This window comes from Leptopilina boulardi, unplaced genomic scaffold (genome assembly GCF_019393585.1).
Source record: "Leptopilina boulardi isolate dan_hultmark-lab unplaced genomic scaffold, ZJU_Lbou_2.1 LbouV2_169, whole genome shotgun sequence".
In the NCBI taxonomy this organism is placed as follows: Eukaryota; Metazoa; Arthropoda; class Insecta; order Hymenoptera; family Figitidae; genus Leptopilina; species Leptopilina boulardi.
Window position 1 is genome coordinate 1908824 of NW_026137717.1, and position 22441 is coordinate 1931264.

Genomic DNA, 22441 nt, shown 5'->3' on the forward strand with positions numbered 1-22441 from the left:
AATAGATAAATAATAATAAAAATATTATTTATTGTTATAATAATTACATATATTATAATATTATTAATATAATTATATTATAAATAATTTATTATTTATTTTTAATTAATTTTTTATTTAAAAATTTAATTAAAATGAATTTTATGTTTTAATATTCCCGCGTAAGTTTTTCTCTGGGATGTGCTGCCTCTGGTAAGAAGAATTTAAACTATTAATAGAATTCTAAGAAAGAATTGGCAGTTGATAAACGGGTATTATATATTGATATCTATATTTATATTTATAATTTATCAAGGAACAATTAAGATAAACATTTAATTATCATTTGTCTTTAAAAAATCACAAATGATATTTGAATATTATCACAGTAATTTTCCCGTTAGCAAAAGTTTATTGACAAAAAAGAACAGAGAATAATAAATGAAAAATGCTCCTTTAACAATGTTTTTTTTTTTTTTTTTAAATAAACTTGTGAGTGCGACTAAAATATTTAATTTATTTACAAGTTTCAAGGAAGCAAATATTATATTATATTATATTATATTATATTATATTATATTATTTTATGTTGTAATATATATATATATATATATATATATATATATTTATAAATTATTTTCTACCTAACCAAAAATATATATATTATAACATAACCTATAAAATACCGGGGGATGATTTTCAAAATTGCAAAATAAATTTTTCTAAATATAATTCATAAATTTATTCTATTGCCTAAAAAAACAAAATGTTTTTTAAAGTTTTATAATAATTCGACTTCTTTTTTTTCTTTAAACAAAATAAATATAAATTATAATGGAGTTTTTGACACCTAAAAATTAGTTTTGAAATATTTTAATAGAAAAACGGTTTTTAATGTTTTAATTTTATTTTAAAATTTTAATATTTTATTATTATTATTATTAACTATAACAATTTTAATTAAATATATTTTTTAAAAAATTAAATTAAAGTTTTTAATTAAAAAAATATATTAATTATATATAAAAAAAAATATTTAATTAAAATTGTCATAGTAAATAATTATAAGTTTAATAATAAAAGTATTGAATATTTTTTTTTTATTATTATTATTTCTAATGGAAAATTTTGGAAAAAATTTAATTTTATCATTATAGCAGATTTTTAAAATATTAAAAAAAAAATATTTTCGCTTTTTTTGATTAATATTCTTTATTATCTATATACCCATAATATATTTGTCAATCTTTTATTTGCGTATATAATATTTTTTCGCGTGGGATAAATCTCAATGAGAATGAAGAATATAAATTTATCTATCTTTTATGCAAAATATTTATCATCTTCGCAGGGGGTCGATAAAAAAAATTTTTTAACGTATATCACAAAATATGTTATAGAAAATTATTATTGTGAAAGCGATTATTGCCACATTAGAATTTTTTTTTTTTTTATTACAAAAACAAGAGTATATATATAAAACGCGGGAATCTAATTTCTCGTTTACATAGAGAAAACTGGTTCAACCGTTCACTCAACATAGAAAACTAGAATTTTATACTTGTTGATTTTATTTTCTTTCTTTTTCTTTCTTTTTTTTATTTTGGTTTTTTTTCTGTTACAACTTTGTGAGAAAAAAAAAAATTATATTGCGCACCTTTCTCTGGTTTGATCTCAATCTACTTTTGCAATGGGAGTTACTAAGTAAGTTGACAACGTGAATCTATATTTGATTAGATATTCGCGAGTTATCAACTCGTCAGGTTGTTATAATTACCGGTGAAATTTAAAAATAAATGAAAAAAAAATAAAATAAAATAAAACTCAGAATTATTAAAACTGTGTTTGTGTATATGTTTTTTTTAAATATGTACAATATTTAAATTCATTAAAAATGTTTTTAAAAAAATTATTACCCGTTATTGAAAGGGGATTACATTCCACAAAAGTGTTGTGAGTTTTTTTTTTTTTTTTAATCCGAAAAATTAAAAAAACGAATTCTTTTTCTGGTTTAAATTTAAAATAAAACTATTTTTTATTAAATTGTAAAAATTATTATTATTCCAAAAAAATACACGTAGTAAAAAAATTGATTTAAGGAATACTATTTTTGTTTTTGAGGCTTAATAATTTATTAATTCGATTAATTATAATAATAATAATAGTAATGAAAATTATTGTTTGCATATAGATTAGAAGCGGCGATAATTGATGGAAACAGTATTGCAAAGCAAATAGAAAAAGAAATTAGCACATCAGTTGAGTCATGGGTGAAAAGTGGAAAAAGACGACCAAAATTAGTGGCAATAATTGTTGGCGATGATCCTGCCAGTAAAGTTTATGTATCGAGAAAAATTAAAGTGGCAAAAGCTGTTGGTAAGCGTTAAAATTCAATTTTAAAAACCAAATTCTAATTCCTCTTTTTTTCATGAAAAATTTATTCTAATTTGCCTAATTCTTCAAAAAATAGTAATTCCTAATTGTATCTAATTCCTAATTTACCTAATTCCTTATTGTACCTAATTCCTTATTGTACCTAATTTCTAATTGATCTAATTCCTTATTGTACCTAATTTCTAATTTTACCTATTTCCTAATTGTATCTAATTTCTAATTCCTTATTGTACCTAATTCCTAATTTTACCTAATTCCTAATTGTATCTAATTTCTAATTCCTTATTGTACTTAATTCCTAATTTTTTTCTAATTCCTAAAAATAATAATAATAGTAATAATAAGAAAAATATTTAGAATAATGTTTTAATTTTATCTAATACATATTTTTTTTACTTCTAATTCACAAGGAATTGAAGCAGAAACTCTAACTTTTGACAAAAATATTTCACAAAAATTGCTATTAAATGCAATTTATAATTTAAATAATGATACCAATGTGGATGGAATTTTGGTACAATTACCAGTACCACCGTCAATGGATGAGAGAAAAATTTGCGAAGCCGTAATGCCATCAAAAGATGTCGATGGTTTTCATTCGGAAAATATGGGTAAACTTTGTGTCGACAGCGATAGTATTGTACCAGCCACTGCACTTGGCGTTAAGGAATTAATTGTTAGATCAAGATTTGATACTTTTGGAAAAAATGCCGTTGTTATTGGTCGATCAAAACACGTTGGTCTTCCAATTGCCATGCTTCTTCATTCCGATGGCAAAGGTAAAAAATGAAATTACAAAAAATTACCAAAATTTTTCAAAAAAAAAAAGCAAAAAATTGTGACTAATTTAAATTGAAAAAAAAATAATTTTAATTTAAATAAAAGAAAATTTTTAATTTATTCTCTCAGGTGAGACGGGCGCTTTGGATATGACAACGACAATTTGTCATCGTTACACACCACCCGAGGAATTAAAGAGACATGTAAAATTGGCTGATGTGATAGTTTCAGCGGCTGGTGTTCCCGGTCTTGTTACACAAGATATGATAAAACCGGGAGCTTGTGTTATTGATGTTGGAATAACGAGAGTCAATACCGAAAAGGGACAAAAATTATTGGGCGATGTTGATTTTGAAAATGTGAAAAAAATCGCTGGTCACATTACACCAGTGCCCGGTGGTGTTGGACCAATGACAGTTGTCATGCTAATGAAAAACACTCTTAAAGCAGCAGAAAAAAATCAAATAAGCTAATATTTTTTCTAATCGCGAAGAATTCAAAAATTAGTATTTTTTCTCATTTCCATTATTATTATTATTATTATTTTTCTAATTTTCGGAATAATTTATAAAAAGAGATTTTTAAGACTTAAAAGTATTTTTTTTTCATAAATATTTTGCTTCTCATGTTCATGAGAAATACAGTATTTTTTTTCTATGCAAAATAATTAACTTGTAGTTTAGAGAATGTAAAATGCTACAAAAAAAATATTCTATTGAAAGTTTTAATAAAAAAAAAAAAAAAAAAAAAATGTTGACTAGAAAAACCGATTTTTGATTTATTTTCCAAAAAAAAACATTCTTTCCCTTCACAATTTTTTTTTAATAAGTCACGTGCGCGTGCGAATTTCTAGTTTCGCGTTTTGAGGTTATCGTCCAAACGCGTTTGTAAGGTTATCTCGTAAAATATAAAGAAAATAATCTCTGTCAAAGATATAAAAAAAATAACACAATTTTTGAGTTCAAGAATTTGTCTTCATATTTTAAATTTGAATTACTTAAATTTTTTTAAAAAATTACTTTTTAGAAAAATAAAATCAGCAAGTGAGTAAAGTACTATTTTTTTTCTTTTTTTTTAATAAATGTTTATAAGAAAGCTAAGTGAATTTCTAGTTATTAGATCGAATTTTCATTTATCGAGGGTAATTACAACAAAACTTTCAACTACTCAGAGAATTATGTCACGGCCAAAAATACTTGTCACTCGACCCGATATTCCTGCAATTGGATTCGAATTACTTGGAAAAGAGTAAATATACAATTTTTAATTTAATTTAATCGATTCGAAACTAAATGTTATTAAAGTTAAGTTCCCGAAGGGGTGTATAAAAAATTCCCCCCCCCCAAAAAATAATTGCTAATTAACTAATTTCCCCAGGAATTGTAAAAATTCAAAGTATATAATTTTAATTATAAGAAATTAAATTCCTTATTTTTTCCAATTTTCATGATGATGATTTTTTGTTCTCTCTCTTGGAGAAAGTAAATTTTTTTACGATTTGGTTTTCTAAAGTAACCTTTTTTTTTCTCCGTCCACAGATATAAATTTTTCAATGTGTGGACGGAATTTTTTCTCGGAAAATTTTCTTCTTCTCGTCTTGTGAAATTGAAAAAAAAATTTTTTTTTCAGATGTGACTTGATCGTGGCTGACCATGCTAATGAAATTTCACAATCTGAATTGTTGTCAAAAATTCGCGATGTCGATGGACTTTATTGTTTGTTGTCGGATAAAATTGATGAACAAGTCCTAAAAGCAGCGGGTCCAAATTTAAAAGTCGTTGCAACCATGTCCGTTGGCGTTGATCATTTAGATTTAAAAGCCATGAAGGAGAGAAATATTTTAGTTGGATATACTCCAGGAATATTAACACCAGCAACTGCTGAATTAACTGTTGCATTACTGCTCACAACATCACGAAATTTAATCCATGGTCACAGGGCAATTTTCCAGTGAGTCCTAGAAAAAAAAAAAAAAATTAAAAAAATTATTTCGAAAATTTCAATTTTAATACAAAAAAAAAATATTTTTTACTACACAGAAATGAATGGAAGGCCTGGGGTCCAACTTGGATGTTAGGACCGGGTTTATTAAATTCAACAGTGGGAATTGTGGGTTTAGGAAGAATAGGAGCCGAAATTGCAGAAATTCTCAAGGGTTTCAAGGTATCGAAAATATTGTACACAAGTCGTAGGGAAAAACCAGAAGCTGCTAAATTTGATGGGAAATTAGTGAATTTTGATACACTTTTAAAGGAAAGTGATTTTGTCATAGTCACTATTGCACTAACACCAGATACCAAGGAAATGTTTAATAAAGAGGCTTTTGATAAAATGAAAAAAACGGCAGTTTTTATAAATGTTAGTCGAGGACAAGTTGTACATCAACCCTCATTAATAGAGGCATTGAAAAATAAACAAATTTGGGGCGCTGGTTTGGATGTAACAACTCCTGAGCCAATTGGCTCTGATCATGAATTACTTAAATTGGACAATTGTGGTAAATTATTTATTTACATAACTAAAAAAATTTTACAGGAAAATAATTTTCAATTACTAATTTATAATTAGTAGCCAATTTTTTTTCTAAAATTAATTATATTAATTAATATATAATTAATTTTAGAAAAAAAATTTGGCTATTAATTATAATTTAATTTAAATTTTAGTTGTTATTCCTCATTTGGGAAGTGCCACATTTGAAACAAGGAATAATATGGCAACAATGACAGCGAATAATATTCTTGCTGCACTGAGAGGAAAACCAGAAGAAATGCCAAATCGATTAATTTTATAATTTTTGTTCTAATACTTAGAAAAAAATTATATTTTTTTAAAATTTAGTTTTTGTAAATATATCTAAAAATTTATACTATGAAGTTTTTTGTATAATAATATTCTAGGATTAATATTTTATATCTTATAAATAATATATAATAAATATTAAATTTAAATTCCTTTAATTAATTTATTTTATTAATTAATTTCCTTTTATTATTTTATTCCAAGAAAAAAAAACGATATTTGTTATTAGCAGAAGGCAAGTTGTCATTTAAAAATGGCGGGATAATGTTTCACCGAAGGTTAGGTTGGTTTCTTATATGTTAAGAAGGTTGGGGATTCGATAATGAAACGTCAGAATGTTTATTTTGAGTTTCTCTTTTCTTCGATAATGCAATTTGTAATTTAATTTATAAAATTATAAATTACAAATACACGCAAATGGAGAAAGAATATTAATCAAAAAAATTTTCAAGTGATTACAAAAAATTTGTGCATTAAATTTAATATATAATAATTGTTTCGTTTTGTTTCTAGGTTATGTTTGTAAAATGTATCTTAAAAATAATAATATTCTAAGAATTCTTCTATTTCTCGGTAAGTTTTCCACTAATAAATTTTTTTCAGAGAATTAGAAATAATTATTTTTTTTCCTCACTGTAAAAATGTAACGATTTTAAATGTTTTGCTTTTAAAAATCTTAAATATTTGAGAAAATTTTTTATTAAAATTTATAAATAAAAATAATAGATAATAATAATAATTTAATAATAAAAATGTAATTTTTTTTTTATACAGTTAGCATTTCGTTTGTCCTTGGAGAAGAGGATTTTCCTCAATTGGATAAGGAAAATGCAACAAATGAAAAATTTTTTTTTTTAAAAGTAAAATCAAATGTTACATTAACGGAACCAAAGAAAAATATTACCAAAGCCAATTGCATAAATGACCAAGTCTACGGACCCGTCGAGGTATAGAAAAAAGAAAATAAATTTATAGGCAAAATTTTTAATTTCCAAAAATCTATTTTTTTTTTGTAAACGGAATAGCTAGAACTAAAAAATTAATTCCTAATAGGCGATATTTTTTTTCAAAGTAGAACATAACCTAAAAAATTAAATCGTATTTTAATAAATTAAATTGATTTTTTTTAAATTTTAGATTGTAAATGCAACGAGATTGGTCGAATTATTAATGTTGGAACCAGGTACAGCGAATAGGACGAAAAATAGTACGGAAATAAGATTATTACCAGGACCTTGTGTCGTGGTTTTATTCTATGCACGTTGGTGTGTTTTTAGTAGTCAAGCTGCACCGCATTTTAATGCATTGCCTCGATTTTATCCACACATCAAGGCTATTGCAATTGACGCAATGAAACATCAAAGGTACAATGCAAATAAAATAGTAATTTTTAAAATTTTTCCTTTTTGGGAGAGAAAATTACTATTGAAAATAATTAGGCTTGAATGCCAACTATGCTGACCATTACATTACCATCGAAAAATATTTTTTTTTTTACCGAAATTCAACTTTTTTTTGAATTATTTCATTACCATCGAATATAATTATAATTACACGGAGAAAAATGGAAAAACGAATAAAGTAACTTTTACTATTTTGAAAAGTAAAACCGAAACTGTCCGCAGTTACTGCACAATTTTTGGCAATTTTTACTTCAAGAAATAGTAAAATTTACTTCTGAAATAGTAAAAAATTATTCCGGACATAGTAAATTTTACTATTTCTGAAATAAAAATTACCGCAGAAATGCGCAGAAACTGTGGACAGTTCCGATTTTACTTTTAAAGTAGTAAAAGTTACTTTATTCGTTTTGCCGCATTTTTCTCAGTGTATGTTTGAAAACCAATATAGTAAAACTAAGAAACAAAGGAGTAAATAGAAAAAAAAAAATTTTTCTTTTTAAATATTTTAGTTTTAACACCCAATATGGAATCGTTGGCGTTCCATCATTGGTAATTTTTCACAATGGCAAACCAGTGGCAAAATTCAATTACACTGTCTATTCATTGGACACATTCTCAAGATTTATAACTCAATTGACAAATCAACAGCCAAATGGTTCAATTTATGTGACATCGGCCGATTTTAGTGGTCCTGTTTCCAGTACACCATCAAATGAGACTGATTATTGTCTCGTTTTATCTTGGATATTTATTGCAGCTTGTGCACTTTATTTCACATCGAAAAGTCATTGGTGGAGGCAATTTGTTGAACTTGTACAAAATACATGGCGGGAAAGTAATGCACAACATGAACATGTTGATTAAAGATTTTTCTAATTTTTTTCCCCCGCCTTTTTTTTCTATATCATAAAATGATTATTTATTCGTATATAAGATTTGTATTTATTTTATTCTTTTCTAAAGGATTTAACTATCCATTGATGTATATATATATATATTAGAAAAAGAAATATATCGATATTTTGTATTTTATTTAAAGCACGAGGGAAAAAATGTGTATTCAGTTTTGAATATACATTTTTTACGAGTGCTTTTTCTGTTATTTAGAAGACATTCCTTGCAATAATGAGATTAATTTACAATAAGACTAAAAATAAGATGAGAGATTAGAAATTTGAAAAAAAATAATTGAAATTGAATTTAATTATTAAAAAATCGAAAAATATTTTTTTTTGAAAGCCAACCCACGGAAAAAATATTTACCTAAAACGGCGAAACGTTTCACAATAGTATCAAAAGTTTTACTCGTTTCAGGCGTAAATCTTTCGTTATTTTAATGAAACATTTTGCTGCTTTAGGTAAATCTTTTTTGCAATGAAAAATAATTTTTATTCTTTAAATAAATATTAAACTAATGTCCTCAGAAGAGTTAGTAATAATAATTTTCTTTTATCTCCTTTTTTGACTTTCATTTTTCCTATTTGAATTCTTTTCCTTTATCAGGACCGTAAGTAGAATTTATTCGCGGGGGTGAAAAAAAGGGGGGGAGAGAAAACTCGTATTAAAGAATTACCCCCTCCTTTTTCCATCACTCTCAAGGCTAAAAAAAATGTATATTCTTTTCTTTTCCCCTTATTTTGATATTCAAAAACATTCTTAACGTTATTCTTTCTACACATTTCTCCCGAGCGATACGGAAAACGAGTCTTGATCTTCAAATAGGATGCAGCATCATCCTTAGAAATTAAAAACTAACTACTATTAAAAACTACTTTTTTACCCTTAAAAAAAACAGGAAGTAAATTAAGTATACTTATGTATAAATTAGATTACGAAATTGTGAAATTGATAAAAAATACAAGAATGTTTTCCCAATAAGAAAAATAGACACAAAAATTGTTTATAAAGATTTTTGCATTTAAGAAAATTATTTGAATCTATTGGCTCTTTTATATATATATGTATATGAAAATCTCTGGCCGGTCGACATTATCAGCGTATTGAATTCGGCATAGGAATAAGAAGATATATGGTAGTATATAGGCAGGGGTCGAGTTTACTGCAGACAGAGGGAGTGAGAAAGGGTATATATATACATATATTGAAGAGAGAGAGAGAAAGAGGGAGTGTTCTCTCGCGTTGCGGCGCTTGGCTACGGGGTGGTTGCCCTCGTCTGCGCTTTGTGGGAAATGCCCGCTCAATAACGCGTAGGTTCTCGTCCTCGTCTCCCCTTCTCTCTTTCGTCCAAAGGGAGGAAGCTACTTCGGCTGCAGCAAAGGGTCGTTTTTGTTCCGAAAAAGCCCACCGGCCGTTCCACCCGTCACTCTCTTATTTCCCAATTCAAGATTTTACTTCGCGACGAAAAGAACCATTTTCACACCCCTTCTGTTTTTGTCCTCAAAAAAAAAAAAAAAAAAAAATTTAAGTTTTGATAAAAACTTTAAAAATCAATATATTTCAAAAGATCAGAAATACTTTAAAAAATATTTTAAAAAAAGTAATACCAAGAAATTTACTTTTAGATAAAAATTCTTAAATTTACTACTATTGGTTATGTTAAGTTTTTAATTATCTTCTATATATAGGGATGTTCATTTCATATTTAAAAATATGAATTATTCAGAATGATTTCTGAATTTAAAAAATTTTTACGATTTAGTTTTCATAAAAAACATTTGACCCCTTTCGATTACTTAAAAAGTAACAAATTCGATTGGGAGTCATGAACCCGCACACGCGGGTGTGGATTCTTTTTTTTATTCCACCTCTCTTAAAGTCTGATCCAACAGATGAGAGATTCGTGAGAGACGAAATTATAGGGTCGATGGTCCGCGTTCTTCTCAAAGGTAGTCCATCCCTGCGCAGGGGTGGTAGAACTCCAAAGATCGTTCGGACGATGACCTCTATGGATACTCCAGAATTCCCAGGTCGACGCTTTTGCGTTCACGCAACCCCATCGAAATTACTGATGCCTTCACATATATATGTGTGTTTTTTATATCTCCCATATCTGAAAAAAGAAAAAATTTATTAAATTCTTTATAATTGGAAAAATTTCAAAAAAAAAAAAATCAGATTCCTGAAAAAAGAAAATTAAATCCACCTTTTTTGTATTTATATAGTATAAAACTATATTTTCTTCGTTCTGCATGGTTGGTCCAGGGGAATCCATCGAATCGATACTCTTAATTCTTGTTTAATAGAAATCGAGAAAGCGTTTCCGCGACACACGTTTTATATACATTCATATTCCTTATTATATTACCATCGTAATGCACGGCGTGTGGCACATATATAATTAAAATATCAAGACTCTGAATCTGGAAAATAATATAGAAATTTTTTTTTTTTTTTGTAATTGCGTCACATGTAAAAAAATTTATTTCTCTCTCAAATAATTATTTGTTTGAAATTTTATTGATGCCAAAAAAATTCTTTTCTGAAAAATTCTAAATTAAATGTGTGAACAATCGTTTCTATTATAAAGCAATTTTTTCACACCTCAACAATTGAAATTTCATATGTCGTAAATTTAAACACTTGTTTCCATATACAAATATATAATAATACTTTTTATGGATTTTTTTTCCCGGGATCGTGTAACAATGCGAACATGGCACGTGTTTGGAAAAAAAAAATCTCCATTGTATACCGTCAAATCACTTTCAGGAACCATGTAAATCGAATCATTATTGATTATGACTTCGAGAAAAAAAAACCTGTTCTTCTGTAAATTAAAAAAAAAAAATTTCTTTAAAATTTTAATTGTTTTATAATTTTAGTTAATTAATAATAATTATAATAAATACAGAATAATTAATAAATAAAATACTAAGTGATTTACAGCAATAATTTTTTGAAATTTATTCTGCGAATGTTATAATTAGCAAATCTATAAAGCCGGTCAGGGTTGAGTTGTGGAATTAAGCCAATTTGCACTTGGCGGGGAAAGTGTTAAAATTAATATATATACATATATACATTGTCCGAGAGGTATATAGAAATTGTGGGACACGTGTGAGTGCACTGGACTTATAGGCAAATTTTTTTTTTTTTTTTTTTTTTTTCGAGAATAATATTGTCATATATGCAGGAAGTGGTCTACACTTTCTAAAAGAATGAAACTAACAAGACTAAATGGACAAAATATCCTTTCTCTCATATTCGAGACACAAAAAATTAAAAAAAAAAAAAAAATAGTACATTTGTAACGATAACCGTTTTCATTTATCTCAATAAAAGGAGAAATAACACTACAAAAAAAATTACTAATATAACAATTGTTATATTAATAAGTTTTAAAAAAAATAACAATAATAAAAGTAATTTACAAAAAGGCAGTTATTAAAAATTACTATTATTATAGCTTTATTATTAAAAAACAAATATGATTCTGAGATAAAAATATGAAAAATAGAATAAATTGAAAAAATTCATTAACTGGAAATATAAAGAATTGCCCATGGTGAATAACTGTGACCACAATTTTATGATACGCGCATTTATATAGGTATATATGTAGATATAGTCGCGTGAATCTATTTATACGCAGGATTGTGAGGGAAATGACCGCGCGGCCTTGACTTCCCATTGACCCATCCAATGGATTGTTGAAAACTTTAATTTTGTCAGAAAAGAATTTTTTTTAAAAAAAAGAAGTAAAAAAAGGCAACTATACTGACTACTACAATACCATCGAAAACTACATTTTTTTTTTTTTTATTGAAAACCGACCATTACATTATCATCGAAAAATACGTTATTTCATCAAAAACCAAAATTTTGTTGGTTATGTCATTAAATACCATCGAAAAATACTTTCTTTTATTGAAAACCAACTTTTTTGGTTATGCGTCAATAATTACCATCGAAAAATACTATTTTTCATCGATAATAAACTTTGTTGATTATTTTATTACCATCGAAAAATACTGTTTTTTTTATCGAAAAGCAATTTTTTTGGTTATGTCATTAATTATACCATCGAAAAATACTTTTTTTCATCGAAAACGAATTTTGTTTTGTTGATTTATTTCATTACCATCGAAAAATACTTTTTTTCCATTGAAACCCATCTGAAAAAAAAAATTTCTTGTCAATTATAATTTTCCAATTATGAATAATTAATTGAACAATTTAGTGCAAAAGGTATGGAGAGAGAGAGAGAGAGCAAGAAAGAAAAGGGAAAAGGTATAGCGTTGGCGGGTTATCGTGTGAAAGGGGTTGGGGGTGAGGTGGGGGAGGTTAAGGAGGCTAACGGCCTTGACCTCGTCCATATAGCTTAATAGAAGGGACACGCGAGAAAAGACATCGGTCAAAACAAAAGCAAATTACTTTTACGTATACACAAACACATAAATATAAATACATATATATATATATATATAGTTTCCGCAAATTATTATATTTTACCATTCTCAAAGAAAATCCCTCCGCACTTCTTGTTAAAAACTTCTACTGCTATATATGATTACGTCAGAGTGTCGTTCGCGCGAATGACCAATCAGCATTCAATTTGCAACAAAAAGGGAAAAAATAAACTAAAAAAAATTTTTTTTGATTTTTATCATAAATAATCTTTTTTTTCATAAATTATAAATTAATCAATTATCCATTTCGCGAGCAAATTATTCTCGGCGACATAAAACAAAAAGTCATTATTGGCAATTAGAGAGCGAGAGAGAGACAATGATTAAAAATCAATTACTGTAATTTTTAGGCCAACAATAAAATATTTTCTAAAATTTTTTTCTGTATTATTTAAGGTTAACTAGGTTTTTCCGCATAATTTAATATATAATTAAAAAAAGATTTCTGTGATTTTATTTTAAGTTTTAGTTTTAACGAGAAAAGAAATTTTTTTGAGGTTATGTCGCGATTAGAAAACAAAACGAAATTTTCAATGTCGAAACGAAACTTATTTTGCAGGACCGCCGAAATATTCGCAATATTATTACAAAAATAGTGGCAATATTGAGGTTATGTTGGCAATATATTTACTGAAATTTTAGATATACTGCGGGGGAAAATAATGAGAGTAAAAAGGACAGCAATATATGCGTCTATCTCACTTGCACTCTTATTTTTCTACTTACGCTCTATTTGCTTTGAACGAAATATACTTAACCTCAAATTTTTATCGATTCCGAGACTCTTATTATTATTATTATTATTATTATAATTTATTCTGTCGTTCAAAACTGAAAGATCGTAACTTTTTTTTAGGTTAAGTTGCCCATTATGTTTCTTACACAAAAAATACAGAAACTAAAATTATGCCAAAAATTTTTTATGGAATTGAAAACTTTTTCATAATTTTAGTTTCTGTATTTTTTGTGTAAGAAACTTAATATGCCTCTAAGCAGAATGAAATCTCTAATCGTAAATCTTTTACATGAGAGAGAAAAGAACAAAAGATATTTCTTTCCTTTTCTCTCTCATGTAAAAAATTAAGATTTACAATTAGAGATTTCATTCTGTTTTGGGCCCAATGAGCAATTTAACCTAAAAAAAAAACAAATTACGGTCTTTCAGTTTTGTACGGTATTATTAATATTTTAAAAATGAAACTTCAATTCACAAAACTGCGATTTTAATCATAAAATACGAAAAATTGTTCAAAATAGCAGAAAAAAGAAAGGCAAGGGCAACGGTTAATACTAGCGACGCTACTGATGAAAAAAGTCAGTGCTACCAACGTATAACAATTGAAAACTCTAAACGGCACTGTTGCCACAATATCCGCCCCTTTCACGTCACAATGTGTTTTTTTCTCTCTCTCTCTCTCTCTATCTTTCTCTGCACCATCAATGTGACTAGTTCCCTCTCTCTTATTTTTGCATTTGTATATGTGTATTAAAACCGCCGCTTTCGCAGACAAGTCGCGTCGTTCGCGACTCGAAGCCCCCTTTTCTCTATCTCTCTCTCTTTCTCTCTTTCTCGCATATTCACCTCTCTCTCTCCTCTTCATCGCTGGTGCCTCCTAGCGACTACTCTCGTCAGTTTCCGACAAAATGGGCGAACCTCGCCGGGCAGTAGCTTAGACTCTACCTACAAGATAACACACATACACCTTATAATAAATGTTTCCTAAACGACAAAAATATAATTGTACATTATTTATTTAAAAAAAATTCAATCTCTATTTTTGTAACAAAAAAAAAAAAAAAAAATGCTGTACTAAATCCGCGCCGTGATTTGTGTAAAAAAAAAAGAATCGTGAGTGTTTTTTTGGTGTGTATAGTAAAATTTCGAGATAAAAAAAAAAAAAAGAATTTGTAAAGGAAAATTTTGCTATAGTGACAAGTGTTGAAATATAAAAAGTGTTTTAGCAAATTAAATTTTTTTTTTTTTAGTGGCAAAATAGTGAGTCCGACACACCCTCTTGACACTCGACATCCGTCTCGACACGACCATCTCTTCTTTACCCCTTCGTGCCCCTCAAATCATCTCTCTTTCACTACCAATAATTGTCTCTCGTTTTCCTTTTTTTCCTCTCAATTATAAACTATCTTCCCAAAGTAATTACTTGACATAACCCTTTTGTTTTTAATTTTTGAAAATATTTTTCTAAATCAAAACCTTGTCTCAGTCTCTCTTTTTTTTTCTCTCTCTCATACTCCTATCGTTGCGCCCTATTCCTCTCTCCCTCTTGCCCTCCCCTCTCCTTCTCTTCTTTCCAACAACGAGAAATCCCTCTTCTCTCCCCTTCACTCCTCCGCGCCCTCTCCACCCGCCGTGAATCGAGAGAGGCCGTTCCTCCACACCCCGTTTATCGTTCGCTCGCTCGCTCCTCGTCGTCGTTGAAATCCGAGTGCAAGTTGTTGCAGTTTTCATACACACACATATATATATATATATACAAAATATATATATATATACTCAAAAGGTGCTTCAATCATAAAATTATTTTTTTTCTCCAAAACTACCTCTTTTTTACTTCCACCCCCCCTCATCCTTGAATTCGGTGGGCAAAACATAACCCGGCTCTCCCCACCACCACCCCCTCTGTGTGTGTGTGTAATTCAAAAGTGCGAGAGGATTAAAAAAAAAAAAAATTAAATCGCTATTATCAAGAGAGTGAGACAAGCCATTAGGAAAAAAAAGGCACAGTGCCGGCTCAAAAAAAAGGGGGATTTAGGAAAAAAAAAAATTTTTTTCCTTTTTTTTCGATATTTTATTTTTTTTTTTGGTGAAAAAATCCTGTGTGGAAAAGAAGAAGAAGAAGAAGAAGACGACGAAGACGACGTGTGAAAAGAGGGAAACATGGCGGTGAGAATGGAGAATGTTGCCGCGGCAAGGAAGATCAACTACAAAATGATGGTGAGTTTTGTTTAAAAAGTAAATAAAAAATAAAATAGAAAAATCGTTTATCATTATTTAAAATGAGAGAAAAGAATATTATTAGAATTAATTTTTCTCTGCTTATAAACTATATTATAATGGATAAATAATATGAAACATGTGGATTGTGTGTACGCGGCCATTGGTGTGTGAGCAGAGCAGAAAAAAAGGAAAAAAAAAAGTTCTCTCTTGCTCTCTCTCTCGCTCTCTTTCTTTTTTTTTCTTTCTTTCTCTCTCTCTCTCTCTCTCTTTATTGAGGAGACGAAAAATCCCCCGGCAAAATGTGACTTCTAATTGGCTGGTGTTTCGATATTGCGACGATATTCGTTAGCCAATCATTGAATATTTTTTTCTCATGTGCAAAAATTTATAATCGGATAATATTTTATTATTATTATTATTATTATTATTCTTATCATTATTGCTATTATTATTATAATTATTTTTATTAATAATATTATTAAAAATTAATAATATTAATATTATTATTTTTATTTTTATTATTAATAAAAATAATTATAATAGTAATAATAATAATTATTATTATTATTATTAATAATTTAATTAACCATAACCTCAAATTTCAATTATATCACGATTCAAATCCAAAGTATAATGGAAATAATTTTTTTTTAGCCTAAATCATATTCCTACTAGTCACAAATATAATAATAAATATAATTAATTATTATTATTATTAAAATTGTAATAATTATAATAGTCATAATTATTGTTATTAATAGAAAAAAAAATTATTATTGTTACCATTAAAAATAATTATTATTATTGTTAAAAATAATAATTATTATTGCTATTATTGAAAATAATAATTATTATTGTTTTTATTAAAAATAATTATTGTTGTTATTATTATTATTATTATTTATTGCATTGTTTTTATAGTAGAAAAATCGACATTCATCTGTAAAAAAAATAAAAAAAAAAAAAAAAAAAAAAAAAAAAAAAATGAAAAACAGCAAGAACAAATCGATTGATTAAATGTCTCCTTGAATATTTATAAGCGTATATTAAAAAAAAATCGGACAAATTGATTACTTTCTTATTTATGATGAAAATGTAAAAATAGTAATAAAACAAGAATAAATATAAAGAAATGAAAAAATGAAAAAATAATTTTCTAACTAAAAATAAGATTTTTAAGGTTAAAAAAATTTTTTTTTTCAAACTCTGGATTTTTGAATCATAATATATAATTGAAATTTAAGGTTATGGTTAATTTTACAATTGATTAAATAAAAAAAAATTTATTTTAAATAAAAAGAAGAAAAAGAAACAGATTTATAGAATTTACATAGGAATATCTTTTTTTATAGTTTGAAAAAAAAATTTTATATTTGATATTTATTTGTAGCAAATAAATGTTGATTTGTATCAAATAAATATTTTTTTGCATCAATTAAAACATTTGTATTAATTTAATATTTATTTGTATGGAATAATATTATTATTTGAGTCAATTAAATGATATTTATTTTAAATACAGAAATTCTTAATTCAAATACAGTTTATTTAATTCAAAATAAAAAAAAAATTATTTGATTCAAATAAATATTTATTTGTAAATATAGTCAAGTAACCGATTATTTGAAACAAATAAATTTAATTTTTCACTATATTTTTGTAGTTTTTTCGTATTTTTTTTAGGAAGAAATAAAATTTAAAGGTTATGTTGACTTTTTCTTTTTGCCAGAAATAAAATACTAATTTTCTTAGTTTTCTTTTTAAGAAAAAAATATTAATTTTAATCTTATATTTACAATAATTATAGATATTTTTTTGTTAAAATAAAATAAATTTTGAGGTTATGTTAGCATTTTTAAATTTCTGTTTTAATTATACTAAACTTTTGAATTCTATAAATCATATTTTGATAAATTTAGTAAAGAAAACCATATAAATATTTAAAGTTCTTTATTCAAAATTTAATTTAACTGTAAAAATTTTTATTTTAACTTTCGAATTTTTAGAAAAAATTTTAACATAATTTTAAATTAATGACTGACTTTTGCTATTTATAGAAAGTTAATGGTTGTATGAAAGTTCATTAGTTAAATTTTTACACAGAAAAAAAAAGTTCACCTAAAACAACGATAAGTTTCACTGGAACAGCGATATGTTTTACTAAAATAGCAAAAGTTTTCGCTGTTCTAGAAAAACATATCGCTGTTCTAGATAAAAAAAATTTTTTTTTCCTGTAACTAATTAAAAAAAAGTAATATCAATAATTGCACTAATAGTGAAACAAAAAAATTATTTTCTCTAATTCATTATTGTTAATTAACAAAAAAAAAAAAAAAAAAAAAAAAACCAGTCACTAAATTTAAAACTATAACCTCAAATATTTACTGAACTTGGCAAAAAAGAAAAAAAATTTCATATCGCAAGTAGACCAGTTTGACAAAGATATAAAACAGCAATGGCCTGCCCAGACAAGTCATGCGTTAGGTTAGGTTAGGTTAGGTTAAACTCCTCAACGGCATAAATCGACATTCGAGACAAATGTCGTTTTAATGCCTTGTTAATTGAATTCCTCAGTATATGTAGCTTTGTTATTCGAAATATTCCCCTTCCACCCCCCACTAAAAATTTTCCTCTAAACCCCCCCCCACCCCCCTCTTCTCAGAGTACATATATATATTATTTTCTTCAAACAAATTTTTTTGCAATTTTTTTTTTTTTTTTTTTTTTTTGACATAAAGAGAGATAATTTTTTTTTTATTTCATCGAGGTGTGAAAAATAGACTCTATTTTTAGACTTTAGAAAAAGTGGTTGGTAAGGGAAGGATTAAATTTTGATATGACAAATTACTGTGATTACATTTTTTTCTTTTTGTGATAATAAACGTTTATAATAATAATAATAATTTTATAATTAAAAAATATTCTAAAGAATATATATACTTGGGATCTACTTTAGAATATTTTATACTTAAATTCAGTATGTAATATTATTAAATTAGGAATATATATATATATATATACTTAATTTAAGTATATATATACTTAATAAAACTATACTGAATTTAAGTATAAAATATTCTAAAGTAGATCCCAAGTATATATTTTTAATTTCAGTTTACTTTTCATTTTGGGGTCTAATAGACCCAAAGGTCTATTTTTCTTGCCATAGTAATTTAGAATACTATCTATTTTAGATTATATATTTTAAAATAGTATTCTAAATATTTTATACTTAAATTCAGTATCTAATGTTCTTAAAATTGGAATATATTCTTAGTATTTAGAATATGTACTAAGTATACTAAGAATATATTCCAATTTTAAGAACATTAGATACTGAATTTAAGTATTAAATATTTAGAATACTATTTTGAAATATATAATCTAAAATAGGTAGTCTTCTAAATTACTATATGGCAAGAAAAATAGACCTTTGAGTCTATTAGACCCCATAATGAAAAGTAAAATAGTCCTTTGGGTCTATTAGACCCCAAAATGAAAAGTAAAATAGTCCTTTGGGTCTATTAGACCCCACAATGACAAGTAATAATTAATTTTAATAAAAAATTTCTCTCTATTTCAATTTTCAATACCGAATTAACTGTACAATTTGACATAAAAGCAGCCTCTTTGTGTTTTGTTACAATTCTTATTCTTTGACGAAGAAGAACAACTTAAAGATAAGCCAAATTTTAAGTTATTGCTGAATTTTAAGTTTATTGGCAAGATTTTTTTTTTTTTTGTGAAAAAAAGAAAGATTTCACGCGGCCATGCGGATATACTATACATACAATTGCCGGCTGATTGTATTATATATATATCTATAAAATCGAGGAGAGAGAGAGAGTGGGAATTGCGAGATTGGGTTTAGATTCCAACGGAAGGCCATGCTGGTTGATATGGGGGCGGCGAGACATACGGCCGATGGCCATGGGCATCGCGGAACCGGCGTAGTTTGACAGTTTGCCGCGGGGCGTCTGCCCCACCCAGTCTCCAACTCTTCCTTCTCCTCTTTTGCCGGTTTTACCCCACACCCCTCTCTATAAAACCCTATATTTTCAATTCCCCCCCTCCACCATCATTCGATTTTGCCTTCCTCCCACCTCTCTCTTTCTCTTTTCTTGCTTCATTTACGCAGTGGCGTAACGTAAAATCTTGGAACCCGATTCGATAACAAGGGTGAATATTCCTATTCCGCATTGTCATTATTGTCAAAAGAATCTACTCACTTTTTTCTAGATACTTTTATCTTCATTATACTCACTCTTCTCCAAATACTTTTATCTTCATTACTCACATTTCTCCAGATACTTTTATCATTGGAATTTAGTTTTGAAAACCGAGTTTAAGTTTTAACCAAGTCCAGTTAAATGTTAAATCAGCGATTAAATCCCTAACCGACCAATCATTGGTTTTAATCGCTGATTAACTTTTAACAGGAGTTGCTGAAACTGGGCCTAAATGTTTTGGATGAATGAAAATTGTAGTGTTAAAAGTATAGTTTTTAGGGGGTGGTGAAAGATTAGTTAGTAAATGCGAAATTGGAAAAAGATCCATCTATAGTATTAGGCGAAATAAGAAAATAATCCAACTAATAATGGCGAAATTAGAAAATGATTCTGCCTTTTCTAGTTCGATTATCTTTTGATTTCGCCGTTACTAATTGGATCTGTTTCTGATTTCGCCATTACTAGTTGGGTCCTTTTCTAATTTCGCCTTTACTAGTTAGGTCCTTTCCTAATTTTGCGATTCCTAGTTGTATACCATCTCCAGATTCGGCCTTTAACAATTGGATCAGTTCCTAATTTCGTTTATTAATAGTTGGGTCCTTTCCTAATTTCGCCTTTTTACTAGTTGTATCATCTCCAAAATCAGCCTTTACCAGTTGGATCAGTTTCGGATTTTGCGCCTTTACTGACTGAACCATTTTCTGAACACTCCAAAACTGTTTCATGACTAATTTGTACTAATCCTAACAGTTTTGGAGTGTTCACTAGGTACTGGCGAAATCAAAAAATGATTCAGTCAGTAAAGTCGCAAAATCCAAAGATGATCCAATATAGGAAAGGTAAAATCAGAAACTGATTCTACCAGTAGAGGCAAAACCAAAAATCCATTGCGAAATTAGAAACTGATCCAACTGGTAAAGACTGAATCAGGAAATGATACAACTAGTAAAGGCGAAATTAGAAACTGATAAAGGCTAAATGAAACAATTAGTAATAACGGAATCAAAAAAAAAATGATCCAAATAATTAAGATTATTCTATTTATACGTAGGTCGTCATTTATATAAAATTAAAAGGAGTTTGGTTACGAAAAAATTGGTTTTCAATTTCATTTCATTCCCCCTTTGGAAAAGTTTGTTCATCATCACACAAATAAAACCAGAGATTCGCAAGGTGGCTGCGCGTTGAGTCAGGGAAGGCAAGGACCCATGCCTAGTAAAGTTGGGTTAGGTTCGGACGACTGGCGTGCACACGTACTGGGTATATAGTAAAGCGTTTCAAGAATATCGATTATTCGTGGTTGCGGCATGCCGCCTACCTCCACCAATATAGACTTATTCATCTCATTCCAGTCGCGTGGGCGAGAGAGCAAGAGAGAGAGAGAGAGGGATAGGGGAAATTAATAAATTTTATTTATAAAGAAAATCCATAATTTACAAATCTACCAAACTATATAGTAATTTATAAAAAAAAAAGTATACTATAAGAACCAAGTACTTTAGTATTTCAAAACTTTATTTGTAATCTGTAACACGAAAAATAGGGCGAATCCTTAAATAAACCTAATTTCTTCCCATAAATATCGTCTTTTTGACGGCATTTTAAACAGTTCTATAATAATTTTATGGTTACATTATATCTAAAAACTAATAATTTTTATTAGATATAATGTAACCATAAAATTATTATAGAAGTGTTCAAAATGCTGTAAAAACCGTAAACACCGTTTTTAGGGTTATTTGGATAGAAAAAAAAAGTACGGTTTATTTAAGGATTTAAAAATTCTATTATTGTGTTAACATATGGCGTCCATTGTGGACAAAGCCTTATATGAAATTAAAAATTAGTAGTAAAGATTTCTGTTTCGAAAATCGCAACAAAAACGGAAGGAATAAAAGCTAATGAATGACGAGCACACATCACACACTATACACAGATAGATAATAATAAAAGAGAGGCAACGGCATTCGTCGACCTTGAGGCATACCAAGAGCCTGAATGAATCAGCTCGACGAACTTTGCTTTTGCCTCGCACTTGCAAACGCACCAATCGCTCGCATTCCTTAATTCCGTGTTCCTTGTTTCGTCTTCTTTCTTAATAAACTCTCTTTTTTCAATTTGAAAACATAAATTTGCCCATCAAATCATTCGCCATATTATAAGGGGGATTTTTTTGAAATTACACATCCCTGACTAAAAGGAGCGTCTCATTCTAATTTGTCACCCTGTTTTTTTAAAACTTTTTTTTTTGCATTTTCCTAATTTTTATTTTTTTACTCCCTTTTTTATATTATTGTATAGAATTGCAAAAAAAAATATTGTAAATGGAGCGTAAATTACTGTGGTACAAGTGACAAAAATTTTAAATGACCAAGTCCCTCATTGGTAAATTACCGTTATTTAAAAGGCTCTTGCTCGTTATGGTATGTACACTTCGCTATTTACGCTGTGTCTGCTGTATATTCTTGCAGAGACCCTCTCACAGGCAGTAAACATACACACGGCCCATACCATTCACGATGATGTTTC

General features: G+C 27.6%; 4 protein-coding genes and 1 long non-coding RNA gene across 20 annotated transcripts in view; 4 read left to right on the forward strand and 1 right to left on the reverse strand.

Annotated features, from left to right (window-relative positions):
- Nucleotides 1-285: 285 nt before the first annotated feature.
- LOC127277451 (bifunctional methylenetetrahydrofolate dehydrogenase/cyclohydrolase, mitochondrial) lies at nt 286-3740 on the forward strand. Of its 3 annotated transcripts, XM_051298570.1 has the most exons (5): nt 286-471; nt 1717-1932; nt 2171-2355; nt 2784-3152; nt 3283-3740. In XM_051298570.1, the coding sequence occupies exons 2-5, from the start codon at nt 1874-1876 to the stop codon at nt 3624-3626; spliced, it is 957 nt and encodes a 318-aa protein (XP_051154527.1). In that variant the 5' UTR covers nt 286-471; nt 1717-1873; the 3' UTR covers nt 3627-3740. The 3 variants fall into 3 exon arrangements, with proteins under 3 accessions (XP_051154527.1, XP_051154529.1, XP_051154528.1); XM_051298572.1 differs by lacking the exons at nt 286-471; nt 1717-1932 and adding an exon at nt 1446-1683; XM_051298571.1 differs by lacking the exon at nt 286-471 and having other exon boundaries at nt 1699-1932.
- A 257-nt stretch (nt 3741-3997) lies between these two features.
- Nucleotides 3998-6113, forward strand: LOC127277450 (glyoxylate reductase/hydroxypyruvate reductase). Of its 5 annotated transcripts, none has more exons than XM_051298567.1 (5): nt 3998-4196; nt 4273-4401; nt 4783-5103; nt 5193-5650; nt 5820-6113. In XM_051298567.1, exons 2-5 carry the CDS (start codon nt 4331-4333, stop codon nt 5945-5947), a joined length of 978 nt encoding a protein of 325 aa, XP_051154524.1. In that variant the 5' UTR covers nt 3998-4196; nt 4273-4330; the 3' UTR covers nt 5948-6113. The 5 variants fall into 5 exon arrangements, with proteins under 5 accessions (XP_051154524.1, XP_051154525.1, XP_051154526.1 ...); XM_051298568.1 differs by having other exon boundaries at nt 4294-4401; XM_051298569.1 differs by having other exon boundaries at nt 4325-4401.
- Nucleotides 6114-6250: 137 nt separating this feature from the next.
- On the forward strand, nt 6251-8385 carry LOC127277452 (thioredoxin domain-containing protein 15). 2 transcript variants are annotated; one of them, XM_051298573.1, is made up of 5 exons: nt 6251-6406; nt 6469-6528; nt 6730-6902; nt 7093-7319; nt 7868-8385. In XM_051298573.1, the coding sequence occupies exons 2-5, from the start codon at nt 6483-6485 to the stop codon at nt 8220-8222; spliced, it is 801 nt and encodes a 266-aa protein (XP_051154530.1). In that variant the 5' UTR covers nt 6251-6406; nt 6469-6482; the 3' UTR covers nt 8223-8385. The 2 variants fall into 2 exon arrangements, with proteins under 2 accessions (XP_051154530.1, XP_051154532.1); XM_051298575.1 differs by having other exon boundaries at nt 6283-6331.
- Nucleotides 8386-9919: 1534 nt separating this feature from the next.
- Nucleotides 9920-12872, reverse strand: LOC127277584 (uncharacterized). Its single transcript, XR_007842381.1, has 4 exons — nt 12771-12872; nt 12278-12433; nt 10462-10678; nt 9920-10368 (listed from the first exon to the last, which is right to left on the reverse strand). It is a non-coding gene; the product is annotated as an uncharacterized LOC127277584 (long non-coding RNA).
- A 1481-nt stretch (nt 12873-14353) lies between these two features.
- Nucleotides 14354-22441, forward strand: part of LOC127277583 (protein alan shepard) — a 39329-nt gene continuing 31241 nt past the window's right edge. For 3 of the 9 annotated variants that reach the window (XM_051298837.1, XM_051298834.1, XM_051298840.1), the window contains exon 1: nt 14355-15680. In XM_051298837.1, coding sequence (XP_051154794.1) covers nt 15624-15680 — 57 coding nt within the window. In that variant the 5' untranslated portion in view covers nt 14355-15623. Of the gene's footprint in view, nt 15681-22441 lie in introns of all 9 variants that reach the window. The other 6 variants (XM_051298839.1, XM_051298835.1, XM_051298838.1 and 3 more) reach the window with 4 other exon arrangements.